The sequence below is a fragment of the Gossypium arboreum genome, chromosome 10, assembly GCF_025698485.1.
Source record: "Gossypium arboreum isolate Shixiya-1 chromosome 10, ASM2569848v2, whole genome shotgun sequence".
Taxonomy (NCBI): Eukaryota; Viridiplantae; Streptophyta; class Magnoliopsida; order Malvales; family Malvaceae; genus Gossypium; species Gossypium arboreum.
The window spans coordinates 3,931,365-3,949,796 of NC_069079.1; the positions used below are offsets into that span (position 1 = coordinate 3,931,365).

The 18,432-nt window shown below is 35.5% G+C and overlaps 6 protein-coding genes across 6 annotated transcripts; 2 read left to right on the forward strand and 4 right to left on the reverse strand.

Moving 5' to 3' along the window:
* The first annotated feature begins 296 nt into the window (after positions 1–296).
* On the forward strand, positions 297–4,575 carry LOC108486991 (uncharacterized). Its single transcript, XM_017791176.2, has 11 exons — positions 297–543; positions 909–1,058; positions 1,156–1,211; positions 1,393–1,458; positions 1,577–1,684; positions 2,393–2,459; positions 2,708–2,792; positions 3,169–3,332; positions 3,542–3,643; positions 3,903–4,125; positions 4,235–4,575. The coding sequence occupies exons 1-11, from the start codon at positions 505–507 to the stop codon at positions 4,366–4,368; spliced, it is 1,194 nt and encodes a 397-aa protein (XP_017646665.1). The 5' UTR covers positions 297–504; the 3' UTR covers positions 4,369–4,575.
* On the reverse strand, positions 4,319–6,748 carry LOC108464739 (transcription factor MYB64-like). Its single transcript, XM_053019772.1, has 3 exons — positions 5,722–6,748; positions 4,884–4,934; positions 4,319–4,800 (listed from the first exon to the last, which is right to left on the reverse strand). The coding sequence occupies exon 1, from the start codon at positions 6,629–6,631 to the stop codon at positions 5,750–5,752; it is 882 nt and encodes a 293-aa protein (XP_052875732.1). The 5' UTR covers positions 6,632–6,748; the 3' UTR covers positions 4,319–4,800; positions 4,884–4,934; positions 5,722–5,749.
* A 480-nt stretch (positions 6,749–7,228) lies between these two features.
* On the reverse strand, positions 7,229–8,590 carry LOC108486990 (transcription factor MYB119-like). The gene is made up of 2 exons (XM_017791175.2): positions 7,648–8,590; positions 7,229–7,523 (listed from the first exon to the last, which is right to left on the reverse strand). Exons 1-2 carry the CDS (start codon positions 8,133–8,135, stop codon positions 7,229–7,231), a joined length of 783 nt encoding a protein of 260 aa, XP_017646664.2. The 5' UTR covers positions 8,136–8,590.
* A 1,056-nt stretch (positions 8,591–9,646) lies between these two features.
* On the reverse strand, positions 9,647–11,482 carry LOC108487233 (uncharacterized). The gene is made up of 5 exons (XM_017791527.2): positions 11,246–11,482; positions 10,859–11,011; positions 10,149–10,388; positions 10,000–10,059; positions 9,647–9,915 (listed from the first exon to the last, which is right to left on the reverse strand). The coding sequence occupies exons 1-5, from the start codon at positions 11,354–11,356 to the stop codon at positions 9,811–9,813; spliced, it is 669 nt and encodes a 222-aa protein (XP_017647016.1). The 5' UTR covers positions 11,357–11,482; the 3' UTR covers positions 9,647–9,810.
* Positions 11,483–11,715: 233 nt separating this feature from the next.
* Positions 11,716–17,018, forward strand: LOC108488414 (beta-amyrin synthase-like). Its single transcript, XM_053020121.1, has 17 exons — positions 11,716–12,262; positions 12,348–12,533; positions 12,615–12,704; positions 12,801–13,087; positions 13,240–13,402; positions 13,493–13,681; positions 14,038–14,157; positions 14,252–14,374; positions 14,470–14,592; positions 14,847–14,945; positions 15,031–15,087; positions 15,373–15,419; positions 15,509–15,652; positions 15,765–15,942; positions 16,147–16,230; positions 16,353–16,436; positions 16,627–17,018. Exons 1-17 carry the CDS (start codon positions 12,059–12,061, stop codon positions 16,738–16,740), a joined length of 2,292 nt encoding a protein of 763 aa, XP_052876081.1. The 5' UTR covers positions 11,716–12,058; the 3' UTR covers positions 16,741–17,018.
* A 285-nt stretch (positions 17,019–17,303) lies between these two features.
* Positions 17,304–18,399, reverse strand: LOC108488985 (uncharacterized). Its single transcript, XM_017793230.2, is given in 4 exon segments — positions 17,304–17,462; positions 17,645–17,807; positions 17,886–18,073; positions 18,169–18,399. Coding segments are annotated over 4 exon segments (591 nt in total). The 5' UTR covers positions 18,250–18,399.
* Positions 18,400–18,432: the final 33 nt, after the last annotated feature.

Genomic DNA, 18,432 nt, shown 5'->3' on the forward strand with positions numbered 1-18,432 from the left:
CAACTTGACAAAAATTGACAAAAAAATATAAAAATTGAGGACTAAAAATATTATTTAAATCCACAACTTGACAAAAATTGACAAAAAAATATAAAAATTGAGGACTAAAATTATTATTATACCAACTAAAAAAATTGCCACAGCGGAGTGAGAAGAACAATTTCGAAATGTTTAATGATTAAATTATAACTTATTTTAATTAAGTGACCAAAAATAGAACATACCCATAATTTAGTGACTAATGTTAGCTTACCCTCAATTTTATTTAATTTATTTTCCCATTTTGTCTCGTGAGCAAAGTTTTTAAAGCATGTGCTCAGTAAACTGATCTTCTGCACCCTACTTCCAGTCTTTTGGTAGTTTATACTTAACATCAACAAAAGATATGAGATCTGAGTGAAAATTTAATTTTCGTAAATCTCTCCTTTTCTGGTACTCGTTTCTTCTTCTTCTTCTTCTTCTTCTGCTATTATCCAAAGCTCAGATTTTAATTTTACTTCAACAATGGCCGATGAACCTTTGCCCTCTCGCTGGTCTTTTCTGGTACTCGATCTCTTTCTCTCATTTTTCCTGTTTGATTGCAGTAACGAATTTGACAATGAAAACTCACTGAACTGAACTGCATGAAGTTTATTTGACTTGCTTCTATTGACTTTACTCTTCTTTAATAAAAATTTACTCATTTCTTTAGCTTAAATTGCTTTGGATTTTATATACTTCTTTTTGTTGTTGTTGTTGTTGTTGCTTCCTTTTCTTTATGCTCTTTGAATTTGTGAACCGTGATCTAACTGTATGAAGCAATGTAGAGAAGAATAAGGGGAAAAGAGAGAGAGAGTAAAGTTCAAAGCATTTTATTGAAGTGATAATATGATTATTTACTGGATTTTAAAATGTTCTACGATGCCAAGTTTGGGAGGAAGAGATTAGCTGAGCCACAAGATGATCAAGCTGCCGATGCGCCCGTCTCCAATGGCACTGATTCGAATGTGACCTCTAATGGAAACCATTCTGTCAAGAACACGTCTGAAATGGCTATTTACGAGCAGTACCGAAAACAGGTATATTTTTTTAGCTTTTTAAATGTAAAAAAAAAAGGAAGCATTTTTGTGTATTTCTTAATTGTTTTGCTTCTTTATTGTTCTGTATTGTCTTCAGGATGCGAACGGGGTGCACTCTAATGGTGCGGTGTCTAATGGATTTGATTCAAGACCGTATGTTCATTTCTTCCTCTGATTCGCAACATAATAAATTTGTTTATTTACACTTTAGAATATGTATATTTCTCAACATTGATAGCTCCGATTAACATTCTTATGGTTAATGAGAATCAAGATATAATTCTCCAGTTCTTCAGAAAATGACGATTTTGATGTTTCCGTTTCTTTTGTCAAGGCAAAAGTCTCTTCTTCCTGCTTTTGAAACTGCAGAAATGCGTGCTTTAGGGGAGAGTTTGAGTAGGTAATTATAAAAACCAGGAACTTCATTGGTGGTAGAAATGAAGTTTTAGCTCTAGTGGTTTATTCTTTGACATTAAAAATTTTGTCTACTTCATATCATCTTACATCATTCCTTTCAGGGACATTGTTCGAGGAAATCCAGATGTTAAGTGGGAAAGCATAAAGGGGTTAGAGAGCGCTAAACGTTTGCTTAAAGAAGCTGTCGTTATGCCAATAAAATATCCCAAGTAAGTGTTTTTATTCTTAGAAAAGGAGTCATCTGTTTTTTCTCGACTGCTTGATTATTTTTTCTGAGTCTATAATAATCTGTCATTTTGTGAATTTTTGTTATCTGTGTTGTATTTAAACCTACCATTGTGCAGTTTTCCCATTATTTAAGTTTCATTTTGTCATATGAAGTGAATAAAGTGAGCAACGTGTTTGCCCAATTGAGTAGAAATTTTTCATATGAAAATTTTCAAGGCACTCTGTGCGTGAATCCTACATTTAGCGTAAAGCTTAATAGAACTGCAAAGGGCTACAACTTCCATTCTATTACAATGTTATCAAGTTGGTAAGATTCCAAAGCTGGTACTCTCAAAAGTACAAGGAATAATTCTTTTAATTGTTTTATCTTGATTGAAAAGAAAAGCAGATGTGGGACTTTGGAGGGCTTAAATCCTACCTAAGTTAGTTCTCTTGAAAGTGGACGGAGTGTATTACCAAGAGATTCAAACTTCTTTTCATAATGTATAGCTGTTCACCTTTATAATATTAGTTCTTTTGCTGCTTCCCTCTTACATACTTGAGAGTTGAGATCAATGAAAATATTCTGTAAAGCACCATGGGGGCTTTTGTCTTGTGTATTTGTTTCAGTAAATGTTGATGAATCATTCAATAATCTTTTACAAAGGACTTTGAAGCTTCCATTTCACAATTGGAATGATCTCTTGTAGGTACTTTACAGGTCTTCTTTCACCATGGAAGGGTATTCTCCTTTTTGGCCCCCCAGGGACGGGAAAGGTCTGTATTTCTTCGATTGTTTCCAATAAATTGATTTTGTCTTATACAACCCATCTTCATAATACAGTAGAAATGCAAGATATTTGGTTAATATGAAAGAAACATATCTTCCATAATCACAATTCAAAGTAGGTCGCAATCGCCTCAATGTTGGAAGAAAAAAATATTTTTCTGGGAAGATTTTGCTATATCTTAGTAGTGTTTATATTTGATGTTAGTTTCGATTTGAATCACCGATGTGGTTGCAGACAATGCTAGCAAAGGCTGTTGCAACTGAATGCAAGACAACATTTTTCAATATTTCAGCATCATCTGTAGTCAGCAAATGGCGTGGTATGTTAAGCACATGATTTCCAGTATCTTATTTGATTTGTAGAGGGACTTGGTCCTAGGTATGAAATTTATATAGAATTGTCTCCAAAATGGAAATGGCAAGATATCATTTTATACTCTGCTCCATTGTAATTTCTTACTTAGAAGCAGAGGAAAAGATACTATTGTTTTAAGTTCTTTGATAAGCTATTGAAGATCATGATATCAATATGAAGCAAAGGACCTGTCTGAACACAACCCAATTCTTTGATAAGCTATTGAAGATCATGATATCAATATGAAGCAAAGGACCTGTCTGAACACAACCCAATAACTTTAAGTGATTCTCGGAAGAATTGGTCAGTTATCTCTAACTGTGGGGCTTATAACATTTCAGGTGATTCTGAGAAGTTAATAAAAGTACTTTTTGACCTAGCTAGGCATCATGCACCGTCTACCATATTTCTTGATGAAATTGATGCCATTATAAGTCAGCGTGGAGGTGAAGGGCGCAGCGAGCATGAAGCAAGTAGACGTTTGAAAACGGAGCTACTTATACAGGTGATGTCTGTTTTCAAGATGTGTCCTTACTTTTACAGGGATAAATATCAAGCACATCATTTAGATACCTTGTAGCACTATCACTGGTTATTTTAGTCAGAAATCTTGCACTCTAGAATCAAGAGACAAACATCTGGAGAAACTAAGCTATAAGCTTGTTATATTTCAACTGTATTCTCAAAAATCTGATCGGTAGTATTTAATTGCAGATGGATGGTTTGACGCGGTCAGACGAGCTCGTGTTTGTCTTGGCAGCAACAAATCTCCCCTGGGAATTGGATGCAGCCATGCTCCGTCGTCTTGAGAAGCGAGTATCCTTTGACACTTAAATTTATCATAAATTTTGGAAGCAAATATTAATAATTAGCCTAAAGGGTCCTCAATATACATAATTTCGAATGGATAAAGAAATTTACTCACAGAACCATTCGCAGCACTAACTTTTATGGCAACATAATCACATTGTGCTGTAAAACATCACAGCATCTTCTACAAGATTAACCGTCCATTCTTTGAAGTTCAAGCCATGCTATTGATAAAGCAGTTGCCTTTAACCGCATTAAAAAACAGATCCTTGTTCCACTCCCAGAACCAGAAGCAAGAAGAGCAATGTTTGAAGAACTTCTGCCCGAGCAGCATGGTGAGAAAGCTCTACCTTATGATACATTAGTGGAAAGGTCAGAAGGTTATTCGGGTTCAGATGTTCGATTAGTCTGCAAAGAAGCAGCCATGCAACCTTTGAGACGTTTAATGACAGTCCTTGAAAGTAGCCTGGAACAATTGCCCGACAATGGTACGTCTTTCTTATATTTTAACTAAAATATTTCATTAAACAAGATAAAATCACTCGAATTTTTAATGTTAATAATTGAACAACTCAAAAGCTGGTTTTTGGTTTGCAGAGCTGCCTAAGGTTGGGCCAATTACATCTGATGATATAGAAATTGCCTTGAAGAACACAAGACCATCAGCTCATTTACATGCTCATCGCTACGAGAAGTTCAATACAGACTATGGCAGTCAAATACTGGGATGATGGCTGCCACCGCCAAGATACTTCTTAATTTTCCAGATTTTCTAGTCTTATTAATGCCTACTACTTCGTACTTGGAGTGAGGTTAGACTACGGAAACTAGAAGATTACTCATTCACAAATAATATGTCCGAGAAACATTGGTTAAACATAGAGTAAGAAATCCAACTATTTCCAAATTTCAATTATACTTTATGGCAAGAGCAAAAATATCCTGAAACAAATCTTTCTGCAACTTCAATACAAGTTCAAACAAAAAAGCATAAAAAATTGGACCATTGTGCTAATACCCAAAACGAACCGCATTTCATCTCAGTTTTCAAATGGGATTCAACGATAACCCTTCAAAGGATCATTTGTTTTGCCAGATCTTGCATCAGTCCATCCTTTAGCAATTGTTCTTTTCATTTCCTCATCTCCTTCCTTGTGCATGTTCTGTAATTTACACATTTGAACGTCGTTAAAACCGGCACTAATTAGACATTACAACTTTGTAATAATTCATGAAATAAAATAACCTTCAAGTCCATGATTCCAGCCATGGGATCTCTCTCTTTATCCAATTTTGGCTTCAGATGTGAAACAGAGAGAGGATATTATTATCATAGCTTAATAGCAAACGAAGCATGATAAGTAAGCTTCAATCATGGTAATCTAGGTAATTTATGCTATTATTATTATTATTACTAATTTCAAACTATGTATTTCATTATTATTTATTTAATGTTATTTTTAAAAGCATAAATATATTTTAAAAACTTAATTTCCGCACATATAGCTATGTGATAAAATTGGTAAGAAAAATTATTTTATGCACACTAATAGAATTACAAAAACTCCGTAAACCGACGTAAAGGTTGTGATGTACCCTTTTACTGTATCAACCATAACATCACCAATGGATAGAGAGATTTGAAATTCTTTTGGCAAGAAATGGATTGGATTGGATTGCAACAACAAGAATTAAAGGGTATTATTTTAAGAAATCAATGTGGAAGAAAGTATCAACGAAAGTTGCGTCAACATGAACACGTCAAAGCTTTAGAACTCGTTGACAAATTGAAGACAAATTGAAGTAAACATAAAGACAGATTCAGAAACCAAACCAATTGAACCCACCATGACAATGATTGAAGTCTACCAAACAAAAGCTGAAATTTTGACAAAAGCACCATCAATTTTTTTTTTGGTTCATAAACCACGACAGATTATTTCACTCAAAGCTTGAGCGGAAAAGAGTCAACCCGCATTAAGGATATCACAGTTACATGCATATTCGCATGATGGAACCTTTAAGAAACCTAGCAGTACTGTTCTTAACAAAGACAATAATAACTCCTAAAATAAGCTCCTTACGTCCATAAAAGTACCAAAATATAAGCTGCTACGTGTAGAATTGAGAGGAAGAAACCATCTCAATCAAGTCCATCTCTTTCCTTTCATCTGAAGAAGACTGCTCCGAGAGGAGGTTAGTGTTCACGTTGCCATTGTAGTAGCCGTGGTCATTTGGAAATGAGGAAGTGGTGGCTCCATTCAAGAGGCGAGACAAGTAGAGATCGGAAAACAAATAGGTGGTTCGAGGTTCGTTGTTTGGCTCCTGAATAGAAGAAGAGAAGCTAAAGCGAGTATCAGCAAATGTGAGGCAGTCAATGGTGGATGAACCTTTGCTCAAGTTATGATCAACAACATGGACGGACTTGAACACCTCAGTTGGATTTCCGGTTTGGGAATAATCAAGGGAGAGATGAATAGTATTGTTGTTATTTGCAAAGAAGTTTTGCATGAACATAAGTTCATCATCATATGTTTGAGCAACCAAAGGGTGAGAATCATCGGATTCGGATGGTTCAGGGAGGAAATAATTGAATTGAGTTGACAAGTCTTCAGAGAAGGTGGAGCTAGAAGGGGTGGCGGAAGTGGTGGAACTGTTGGTTGGGGTATTCAGATTTTGGCTTCGAATGTAGTCTTGAAGAATAGAGGATTGAGGTTTGCCATTTTGCTTATCATTTTGTTTGTTCTTCTTCCTTGAGTTTTGCCTCCTTTTTGTAGCATTCCAATGGTTTTTTATGGCATTTTCAGTTCTTCCAGGGATGACCTTTGCAATCTCAGCCCACCGGTTCCCAACTTTGGCATGAGCTTCAATTAGGATCCTATCTTCTTCTTCACTCCAGCTATCTTTCTGCAACAATGACATCTCACGTAACAACAGAATATGAGGCAATGACGATTTTATTTCCAAAACAATAATACACACATATATATACATACATATGCGAGCGTATAATTATTATAGAATAAATACAATTTTTTTTTTAAGAAAAAGAGAGTTAATTTTGTTATCGAAAGACTCAAAGGGAAGCCTTTTTTTTAATGACGAAATTACTTCTTTGTTAGCTTAAAAAAGTTTCCAAGTTTCACATGAAAATCAACACTGAGCTAAAGTTTTAAAGTTAAAACTTTGCAAAGGTGGAACAAATGAGGGGAAGATACATGCGGAGAAACGGCTACTGAAACCCCAGCCGTATGTTTTGCATGTCAAGGTAATTATAGTTATACATAAAAACAAAACCCCTTTAGACCTTTCCAACTCAAGAATTAACGACACATTATTGAAGATGGGGGAAAGGAGTTTTTTTTACTCTTTTTTCTTTTTTAAAGTCATGAAAGAAAACCCTAAATATATATAAATGGAGGAAATATAGTAGTAGATAGCTATATATCCTCCAGGGTTAGATCTTTTTTGTGTCGTAAATGGGTGTCTTTAGCATATATTTCGGGCATGATGAGATGCACAGACTTCAAGACAAAATTAATATCAGTTAAGACAAAGTCCCAGGATTTTGTTTCTTAGTCAACTTTAATACTAATATTCATGAAAAACATCCAAGTTTGTAGATTCCGGGTAGTCTGTATTTTGAAGAATGGATATGGAGACAACAAAACCAGGTAAAGTAATGAATAACCTCTGTTTGATTTCATCATTCAAAGAAGATATATATAGTAAAGTATAAACGTGGAAACATAGAGAAACCTTGATATCAGGGCGCAAATGATTATGCCACCTCTCTCGACACTGTTTTCCGGCTCTACCAACCAAACTCTCTGCAATCTGTGCCCATTTCCTTACTCCATATTGCTTCACCAATCTTTTCAGTTTCCTATAAATAGATAATATATATCAACCGTAAGAAAAAACCTAGAAAAAAACCATTAAAGAAGAAGAAAAACAAAATCTAATTCTTATAAAAGAAAATGAATAAAATCCATTGTTTTATATATCACCTGTCTTCATCATCTGTCCATTGACCCTTGATCAAAGCTGCAGAAGCAACTTTCTTGTTTCTCCTCACTACCCCTTTAGGGAAATCACCTTTCATTGATGCCTTCATTTCCGTGTTAGGGTTTTTATCCTCTGTCAAAGCGAGGATCTCACCATCTACCAAAAGTCCATCAAGGAAGCTTTCCTCAAGGTTAGTTTGCCTTGGTAAATAGCCACCAATTGCATCACTGGGGAAGGAGAAACCCCGGAGCAAAGCATCAGCAGTTGAACCAAGCATTGTTCCTTTGTTGATCTTCACATTGTTTTGTATTGAATACGGCCGCTGATGAGCAGCCTGAGAATGAGATGAGAGGCTTTGAGTTTGACCCCATAAAAACCTGTCTATAGCAGATAATGGAGGACTGGACTTACATAGGGAAGGCTTACAATTATAATTGCACAGTAAATTCCCATAACCAAAAGCTACCCTTCTCCCTCTTACTTCTTCCATGAAAAGTGACCTAAACCAAAATATTTAAAAAGGAAGAGAAAGAAAATCCCATGACAAGAGCTTAAAACTGAAGAGAATATAGCTTATTTAGCTTAAAGCAAGGCTTGAGAAAGGGCACACGTTGAAATAAGATAACTCCTTAGCTTCCTCTCTCAGACAAAATTGTTAAAGGAGAGAGAGAGATGGAGAGATTAGTGGGTTCGTTATTAAACCGAAAATTAATTGCATAATTAATTATTTAATCAATCATTTCTTTTTTTCTCTTGAATTTTTTGCAAAATGCTTTTTGATGTTTCCGTTTCTTTTGTCAAGGCAAAGATCTCTTCTTCCAGCTTTTGAAACTGCAGAAATGCCTGCTTTAAGGGAGAGTTTGAGAAGCGGGGTGGAAGATGTGGCTTATATATGTATATTTATCAACACTAATAACTCCGATTATTAACATTCTTATGGTTACTTAGAATCAAGATTTGATTCTCCAGTTCTTCAGAAAATGTTTCCGTTTCTTGCCCTTCCTGATTTTGAAACTGCAGAAATACGTGCTTCAGGGGAGAGTTTGAGTAGGTAGTTATAAAAACCATGAACTTCATTGGTGGTAGAAATGAAGTTTTAGCTCTACTGGTTTATTCTTTGACATTGAAATTTTTGTCTACTTCATATCCCTTTTAATATAAAGATTACCCGGTAGGTGACAAAAGTGTTTGCTTGAGTCAAAAAAAAAAAAAAAAAAAAAAAAATCCCAGAAAGCAGACGTCTGGGATGGATTTAGAGAATATGTGAGACCAAAGTAGGCCCATGAAAGTAAGAAGCCAATGATCCATAACTTATAAAACCCATATTAGAATGACTCTCCATGCAATAGATGGAAGATTCAACCTCTATAATTTGTTTTTTAATTTTACTCATTTAATAATAATTTCTACGAATTTGAGTGAACAGGACAGAATTTAGGTGTTGAAGGATCAATATTTGATAATGGGGGATTTAGAAAAAGAGAGCTCCAATGAACTCAGGTATGTGAGAAGAACAAAGATGTACAGACAAATAGAATTTATGGGTACTTTTTAAATAAAATCAGCTTTTTGAGTATCATTAGGAATAAATAAAGTTACTGTAGCAATTGTTGAGAGTACCATGTACAGAGCCGAATATATTAAATATCGGTTAAATAATTTAATAAAAAATATTAATTAAAAATTAAAGATAAATCATAAATGTCTACTGGCTATTGAGTTCTACTGCCTTGAGGTTTGGCTAATTACACCTGATGATATAGAAATTGCCTTGAAGAACACAAGACCATCAGCTCATTTACATGCTCATCGCTACGAGAAGTTCAATACAGACTATGGCAGTCAAATACTGGGATGACGGCTGCCGCCGCCAAGATAGTTCTTAATTTTCCAGATTTTCTAGTCTTATCAATGCCGACTTAGTACTTGGAGTGAGTTTAGACCACGCAAACTAGAACATGTCCGACAAACATTGGTTTAACATAAAGAAAGAAATCCAACTATCTCCAAATTTCAATTATACTTTTTATAGCAAGAACAAAAGTATCCAGAAACAAATCTTTCTGCAACTTCAGTACAAGTTCAAACAAAAAAGCATAGAAACAAGACCATTGTGCTAAAATACCCGAAACGAACCCCATTTCATCTCAGTTTTCAAATGGGATTCAACGATAACCCTTCAAAGGATCATTTGTTTTGCCAGATCTTGCATCAGTCCATGCTTTAGCAATTGTTCTTTTCATTTCCTCATCTCCTTCCTCGTACATGTTCTGTATTTTACACATTTGAATGTCGTTAAAACCGGCATTAATTAGACATTACAACTTAGTAATAATTCATGAAATAAACCTAACCTTCATCAAGTCCATGATTCCAGCCATGGGATCTCTCTCTTTATCCAAATTTGGTTTCAGCTGTGAAAAAAAGAAGGTACTATTAGCATAGTTTAATAGTAAACGAAGCATGATAAGTAAGCTTTAATCATGGTAATCTAGGTAATTACCTTGTCCTCTTTGTAGTGCAGGTCAGTCCAATTCCCTTTAGAAGCTTTGAACAATGTGATGATGACTCTTGTTGGCTTAACCATCACCTTGCACTTCTCTGGTTCAATTTCCTTGTTCAATTTTGGAACAGCACATCTGTAGTTTTTGCCTTGAACGTCATGGAATTTAACATCGAATGACATTGGCTTGAACTCTGTCTGAATTTTTTCCTGTTCAACTCCTTCCAGAGAGACATATATCTATCATATAAACACAACATTAGCCAAAAAAATAAAAGTTGAGATTGCTGCTCATAAGTTTGAAGACAAATCTAAGAAGCTACTAACTATGGGTGTTATGAAGCTGAGATTAAGTCGAAACTTGAGACACAAAACTCAGTCTAGTTTCACTTTTAAAGTTCGAATTCGACTTGAAATAATAATCGATCTCACTGGATTAAACCTTTCTTATCAACACATATTTCAAGCTAATTAGGGGTGTTATCAAGCCAAGCTCGAGTTGAAAGTCTCAAAAGTTTAAGCTTGTTTCACTTTCTAAGTTCAAATTCGATATGAAGTAATAATCGAACTCAAATAGCATACCGCTAACCTCGTCTTAGAGAACATAATTTATGGTGCCAAAATCCAATGATGAAACAAATAAATAATAGATTTCTGCTTAGATGAGAAATGAAATTTTTTCTAAATCCCTAAGAACATAAATTCCATACCTTGACTTTATCGTTATCTTGATCCCAGCTGAAGGAGGCAAGTGTAACATAACTCAGTGCAGGGTTAACTGGAGTCTTAACTGAGGTTGAAATGGGAGTTGGAATTTGTGGAGCAGTAACAGGAGAAGCCCCATTTTCATTCTCTTTCAAGGTCTGCATCTCAATAACTCATTAGAACAACAACATAAAAAAACACCATTGAATTTCAAAGTAGGAAAAATAAGAAAACTTAAATTCCCACAAAAGATCCTCTAAAAAACTGGGGAAAAGTAAGAAATTATCAGACTAGCTATAGTGGCTTCAACAAGAACACTTGAATAAAAAAAAATAAGGACACCCCATTTAATCTAAAACATTAAAATTTCAATATTCAAGAAAAAAAAATACCTTCTCCAAGTTGCGAATCTCAGAGGAAATAAGAGATAGAGTGCGTGGTCTCTTTGCGATGCTTTGAAGCTGCCTAAGTTCTTCCAAATCCAACGTCAATTCTTCTGCCATTTTTCCTTAAAATCACTTCTCTTTGGGCCTTTTCTTTTCTCTTCTTTTTTCTTTAATCGGAGGGATTTAAGCTAAACGATTATGCGAGGCTGTAGTACTAGAACCTTCCAGTTTGGAAGTTTTGGAATTTTCAAGAACATGGTTTTTTTTTTTTTAATATTTATTAGGGCTTTGGAAAAAGGAAAGAATTTTCTTTTGGGCTCAGTCCAGTGATTCTTGGTCCAAAAGGTTATGAAATTCGGGTTTTAAACCCAATTTCTACATTAACAGTGTGAAAACGAATTAACCCTCATTTTCTGTCTTGTTCTTTGAATGTACAATTGCGTAAACGGATGAAAAACAGATTATTTATATAAAAAATTGGATTTGGGTATATAGCAATTATAATCTCAATTCACAAAGACTAATGAATCACGTGAATCAGGACATGCAAAGCGCAGTCGAATGCTGGAAAAAGAAATGAATAAAATCAGAATGGGTTTAACGTTGATAGCTTAGAATATAGTAAACGCTGCTGTCCTTCAAGATCTGAATCATATATTAACTATGTTATCATCTACCGTTCTATTCTAAATAGAAAAATAAATAAATAACAAGAATGGGTACTGTACAGTGAAGATGGTGATTTAATGTACCTCGTTAAGAAGGAAGAAAAAACAATCTCAAGTGATCACAGAAAAGTTGACTTTCTAGAGCAGCAATATGTGGAAGCTGGAGATAGCTGAAGGCAATGGTCCATGGCTGCTTAGCACTAACAATTTCGTCGGCAGACAGATTTGGAAGTTCGACAATGAAGCTTCCTCAATATCAAATGGACAAGGAACCCAAACCCAATATTTTCAACCCAATTTCAACTCACATCGGCATCGTGTTAGACCAAGCAGCGACATGCTTAAGAATTTTCAGGTCAAGTTTCTTAGCTTCCCATGTGTTCGGTATTTTGCTTACATCAAACTGTTTTTCTTACTATTAGTCTTGATTGAAAATACAGCTGATCAAAGAAAACAACGTAGATTTAAGCATTGAACCAGTGAGATTTGAAGAAGATGAAGTGGTGAAAAATGAAAAAGCCGAAATTGCTTTAAGGAAAGCATTTCGATTCCTTTCAGCTACCCAAGCTTGTGATGGACATTGGCCTTCAGAAAATTCAGGCCCATTGTTTTGCTTACCTCCTTTGGTATGTTTTAAAAGTACAGTAGCCATTGGAAAATGGTCAAATTCTTGGTTCTTACGGCTTTTAAGACTTTCTTTTTTTCAGGTTATGGTGTTGTACCTTACTGGAACAACTGATATAGTTCTATCTTCAGAACACAAGAGGGAGATTCTACGTTATATTTATAATCATCAAGTAATAAATTTATGAAACATTTCTGTAAATGAAAATCGTCTTTAATTTGTTGGAGATACTTAGTAGTCCTACTTTTTTTGGGGTTAACCTGGCCAGAATAAAGATGGAGGATGGGGTTTCCATATAGAAGGACATAGCATCATGATGAACACGACCCTGAATTATGTTGCTCTCCGTTTGCTCGGGGAAGGAACTGATGGCGGCAAAGATGGAGCTGTTGAGAAGGCTCGGAATTGGATACTTGATCATGGTGGCGCAACGATGGTACCCTCATGGGGCAAAGCTTATCTTTCGGTACTAGGATTATATGAATGGTCAGGGTGCAACCCAATGCCCCCAGAACTATGGCTTCTCCCTTCATATCTTCCTTTGGGACCAAGTAAGTCCCGAACACTAACAGGAATAGTTTTAGACTGTAAAATGGATGAGAGCACCAATAATTATATCAAAAGAAAACAAAAAGCTAAACTTTTTTTTTCTTCTATAAGCTGACAGTTGATTATATATATCTTACCATTGATGTGCATTCAGCGAGGCTATGGTCTTACATGCGCAATTTTTTTGCACCACTGTCTTACTTTTATGGGAAGAAATTCGTGGGTCCGATAAGTGAGCTAATTGTGTCATTGAGGGATGAAATTTATAACCAATCATATGATACGATAGATTGGAATAAAGCTCGCCACTTGTGTTCAGAGGTTAGTATTGTTTGTAGTATTCAATGGGTTAGAGCTTCCTAAAGGCATACAAGTCTTATTTGTTTTTGTTTTGAAACTATATATATGTAGGAAGACGTGTATTTGCCATTTCCCAGGGTGCAAATTCTTCTTTGGGACTATCTTTATTACATTGTCGAGCCGGTTCTAAATTGCTGGCCGTTCTCCATGTTAAGAGAGAAAGCTCTTCAGATAGCTATGAAAGTAGTTCACTATGAGGATGAAAATACTCGATTCTTAACTCAAGGAAGCACCCAAAAGGTATCTCTATATATACTAGTAATTTCTCACTTGAACTTGAAAATTTGATCCGATCCAAACCCTGAATAACTTGAAGCCAAAATCCCCAGAATTTGGAATGACCAGAATACATAACCCAAGGAAAAACCTGACTGTCAAATTGAATGACTTAAGCCCCAAGCAACCTGAAACGGAAACTAACTCGTACATAAAATGATCCAAAAAATTTTAAATATAAATTAACTCAATTCAAATTGAACCGATTCAAAACCAACCTGACTTGCCGAATTGATGGGTCTAGCCCTATGCCAGTGCTGACATTGGAGAAGGCCAACTGGTTCCAAAATGCTGATAATCCAAAATGCTACAAAATGTAGGTTCTGAATATGATGGCCTGTTGGGCAGAGGATCCAAATCCAACTTCAGATTCACTACAATTTCACCTGGCAAGAGTTCCAGATTTCTTATGGTTAGCTGAAGATGGAATGAAAATGCAGGTTTGGTGATAAATTTGATAATAAATTTTCATTTTACAAACTGCATCTATCGAACTGCTGATTAAATTTTGCTAATTCCATTGCATTCGTGAAGTTAAACGGTGGTAGCCAGTTCTGGGATGCCGTTTTGGCTACTCAAGCAATCATCTCAAGTAATCTAACCGATGAATATGGTTCAACTCTCAGAAAAGCAAATGAGTTCATAAAAATGTCACAGGTTTCTGCCTATTTCATCCCCTAGTTTTTTTTTTATTTCTTAATAAACTAACCTGTATTAGATGTCTATATCAGCTGACTTTGTTTCTTGCATAGATTCTAGAAAATCCATCAGGTGACTTTCAAAGTATGCACCGCCATGCAAGTAAAGGAGGTTGGCCTTTCTCTATTCCAGATGAGGGATGGCAAACCTCAGATGGCATAGCTGAAGCTTTGAAGGTAAATTATCTCCTGCATCAAGATCTGAAAATAGAAAAAGGAAGTTACAGATTTTAAGATCCAATTATCGTACTTGTTGGATTCAATTTTTGTTGGTCTGACTTGAAATACCCGTGTCCGGTACCTGTATGTAATACATATCCTTACATGGATACAAGGATTGTTCCTCCAAGAAAAAAAGTTTACCATACCTGTGTAGGACGCATACCTGTGACAAAACACTCAAACCTGAGTCCAAGCATGATTCTTTGCAGGCAATACTCTTACTCTCACAGATGCCACCAGAAATCGTAGGCGAAACAATTGAAGTAGAGCGATTGTATAATGCTGTAAATGCCCTCTTGTCATTACAGGTACGAAAAAAATCTAAAAGAAAAACCTTTCTGCATATTCATGTATTCTTGGCTTTGATTTTCCATTTTCATTTGTTCTCATCAGAGCAAAAATGGTGGTTTTACTGCCTGGGAGCCAGTAAGAGGACCTCAATGGATGCAGGTAGAAGTTATCAAAATGTACATGTCCTTTTTCCAGTTCATGCTCAATTCATGCTCTGCTGCTTCATTCTATTATTCTAATCTATATTACTCTGAATTTTCATTTTGCTTGATCTCGATCCTGTCCAACACGTTCAAATATGGGTATAAAGTTATAACTAATACGTCAAAACTTTTTTAAAAATTGAACATACCCATGTCCCACATTCATACTCTAGTCCAAATAACATAGATTCTTACGCGGAGTCATTTTTTTTAAATTTGTGGGATCTTTTTCATTTTTCAGAAGATAAATCCGACTGAACTGTTTGCTGCTGCAGCAATTGAGCGTGAGTATGTATCATCAGTGATTGCATTTTTATGTTATTATTGATGCATCATATTAGAAATTTTCTATAACATTAGCCATGTGGTGATCATAGGTATGTTGAATGCACTTCATCAGCCATCCAAGCTCTTGTGTTGCTCTCTCATTTATATCCTCAATACCAAAAGAAAGAAATCAAAACTGCTGTGGCTAAGGCAGTACAATTTGTTGAAGGTTCACAAATGGCAGATGGTTCTTGGTGATTTTCCGTTCCTTTCTCGTAGTTGATTTTAAGAAAAATCATGAATGGATAATGGGAAAGAAAGTTAACATAGATATTTAAGCTAAGATTATCATTATTGTGTATGCAGGTATGGAAACTGGGGGATTTGCTATACATATGGCACATATTTTGCTTTAGCAGGGCTATCAGCTGTCGGTAAGACTTGTCAGAACAGCCAAATTGTCCATAGAGCTTGTCAATTTTTGCTTTCAAAACAGCAAGAGTCTGGTGGATGGGGAGAAAGCTACTCATCATGCCCTAATATGGTAACTGTCACCTTATTCCTATGTTGCATACTCAAATCTATGTCTAAGCTAGGGAGCATGAATTATGTGAGGTTCAAGCAGATATTGCTGTAATTGTTGCTTTGTTGGACATATAATTAGCAGTTTTCCTTAAGAAACTATGGTGTTTTCAAAAACAATACCGATATTTAATATTTCTAAGTGTTTTCCCCTCAATATGAACAGGAATATAGACATTTAGCTGAAGGGAGCTGGTCACATCTTGTGCAAACTTCATGGGCAATGATGGGTCTGATTCATGCAGGACAGGTAGGGTTATGGGAAATAAATTATGCTGATATTAGTGGTTAAAGAAACATGATACCAACCCTTAAACATAAGAAATTCAAAACAAACCTCAATTCCTGCTCTGTATGTTTCTTGATAACTAGGCTGATGTCGATCCGGAACCTTTACATAAAGCAGCAAGACTATTGATTAACTCACAAATGGAAAGTGGTGAATTTCCTCAGCAGGTATGTCAGACATAAATCAGATCCTTCTAGCAAAGTAATGCATCCATTGCCAAAAGATTTGGCGTCCTTTCTTATCTATTTAACTACTTTTTATTGTTCAAATTTTCATAGATAGGCCTAAATGATCAATATCTAAATCGAACACTAATTAATAGTGCTTTTCTCTAAACTACCATATTGGTTTTCACAGGAACTGACAGGGTTCTGCTTGAGGACTTGTATGATACACTATGCTGCATACAGAAATATATTCCCATTATGGGCTCTAGGCGAATATCGTAGGCATGTGCTTTTGCCTTCATAAGCGATATAGGTTCTCAGAGGATCTAGGAATTATCAATACCGTTAATTGATGCTTACTTAGTATTTTTTTCTCTAATCAATTCAAATAGTTTTCAGCCCTTTTGGTGTTGTAAATATGATTCCTCCAATAAACTTGTAAACATTATGCTGATCTCAGTAACTCAGGCTTATTTAAAGGGTATAAGAAAGAAACTAAGTGAGTAGATATTGTAAAAGGAAATACCATATTCAAGGTGTAAAACTCGCAAACAAATGAAAATATATGCATAGTTCAATTGACTTGTTTTCAGCTTTTACTCCTGATGACTTCTTTGATACGGATTACAAACCCACAACATAGATTTAAGTTCCAAGTTACAGTTCATTACTACCAAAAACAACAATGAATTCAATCCTATTGCATGAGAACTCAAAAACTGACCCGGAATTATGGTAGAAATTTGATTCAACAACATGACTCATCCTCATGAATCTGCTATATTGTTATCAGACACCTTTGCTATTGCCAGACTGGATTGGTTTCCATCTCTCTGGACTTCGTGCAAACAGCATATTCTCAGCCTGCTATTGCAACTCTGCTCTTCATTGGTGATTTGAAACTAAGGTTTTTGTTAAACTCTCTGTCATAGCCAACAGTTCAGCCCTTTTCATCTCTGCCTCAGCTATCTCAGAACTACTCATATAACCATTGTTGCCTGGAAGTTCCATAAAAGTTGACTTCAGCTGCAAGAAACATCGGTTAAAATTGACAAATTCCATGAAACCAAGTTAGGAAATCGAATGGATACATTGCTCAATTTGTTCAATTAAAAATGAGATTCTATTTGTAACTTCAACAAACTTCTTAGTAGTTCAAATTTAAGATCCTTAATTTGAACGTCTCAAATTCAAACATTTCAATTTACCTCGTTTACACTGTTCCTCAATTCTTGCACTCCAGTTCGAGTTTCCGTCAAAAACCTCTTCACATTCTCTCTAAACTCGTTCATTTCTGAAATTTTCAGTTCGTAAAACTTATCTCTCTCCTTCTCCACCTCTTCAAGCTCCTCAATCTCACTTTTCACAGCCCTAAGTTTCAACGCAATGCATTTCAGTTCAAAATTTAAACTATAAATCTACACCGCTAAACACAAATAAAAAATTTACTTCAATTTTCGAGAACTAGAATCATATTTGGCGTCGAGATTTTCGATTTCAGATTTGAGAGCAGAGATTCTAAAGTTTTGTGATGCGATCTTTTGATCAAGAAACAAGCAACTTCGTTCCATGGAACCAATACGAGCCAGTTTCGATTCCAAAACCTGAGATTTGTGCGCTTGCAGCTCTTTCTCCGCCTGTGTATTAACAAGAAGAGACACAAAATTACGACTTTCTGGCTTTGATTTTACCGGGAACCAAACAAAAAAAGAAAGTGAAGTTTAGATTTGACCAGGAGGAGCATTAGACGTTGGTTTCTAGAATGTTCCATGTGTTCTAGTCTTTCTCGAAACGCAGAGGAAAGCGCCATCATCGCCTATTGGAAAGTCCTAATGTTCTAAGTATCTTCTAAACTGCAGAGTTTAAATTTGTTTGTTTAAATAGGGGTCTAAACTTGGGTCGCTGTGCACATTGGTCCGGCCCGGTTCGAGGAGCTAAATTTGTTTGTTTGTTTGTTTCATTGCCCCTCAGTAGTTTCGTTGGACAAGCCTGTTTA

What these genes read in the sequence shown, in the direction of transcription:
- LOC108486991 (XM_017791176.2), top strand. Translation starts at nt 505, where the DNA reads ATGGCCGATGAACCTTTGCCCTCTCGCTGGTCTTTTCTG. An exon ending in AATGGATTTGATTCAAGACC is followed by an intron (nt 1,212 to 1,392) that starts GTATGTTCATTT and finishes TCTTTTGTCAAG; the next exon opens with GCAAAAGTCTCTTCTTCCTG. An exon ending in TCCGTCGTCTTGAGAAGCGA is followed by an intron (nt 3,644 to 3,902) that starts GTATCCTTTGAC and finishes ATTAAAAAACAG; the next exon opens with ATCCTTGTTCCACTCCCAGA.
- LOC108464739 (XM_053019772.1), bottom strand. Translation starts at nt 6,631, where the DNA reads ATGTATATATATGTGTGTATTATTGTTTTGGAAATAAAATCGTCATTG.
- LOC108486990 (XM_017791175.2), bottom strand. Translation starts at nt 8,135, where the DNA reads ATGGAAGAAGTAAGAGGGAGAAGGGTAGCTTTTGGTTATGGGAATTTA. An exon ending in TGGACAGATGATGAAGACAG is followed by an intron (nt 7,524 to 7,647) that starts GTGATATATAAA and finishes ATCTATTTATAG; the next exon opens with GAAACTGAAAAGATTGGTGA.
- LOC108487233 (XM_017791527.2), bottom strand. Translation starts at nt 11,356, where the DNA reads ATGGCAGAAGAATTGACGTTGGATTTGGAAGAACTTAGGCAGCTTCAA. An exon ending in AAGATAACGATAAAGTCAAG is followed by an intron (nt 10,389 to 10,858) that starts GTATGGAATTTA and finishes TTTATATGATAG; the next exon opens with ATATATGTCTCTCTGGAAGG. An exon ending in GAATCATGGACTTGATGAAG is followed by an intron (nt 9,916 to 9,999) that starts GTTAGGTTTATT and finishes TGTAAAATACAG; the next exon opens with AACATGTACGAGGAAGGAGA.
- LOC108488414 (XM_053020121.1), top strand. Translation starts at nt 12,059, where the DNA reads ATGTGGAAGCTGGAGATAGCTGAAGGCAATGGTCCATGGCTGCTTAGC. An exon ending in ACATGCTTAAGAATTTTCAG is followed by an intron (nt 12,263 to 12,347) that starts GTCAAGTTTCTT and finishes TTGAAAATACAG; the next exon opens with CTGATCAAAGAAAACAACGT. An exon ending in GTGGTGAATTTCCTCAGCAG is followed by an intron (nt 16,437 to 16,626) that starts GTATGTCAGACA and finishes TGGTTTTCACAG; the next exon opens with GAACTGACAGGGTTCTGCTT.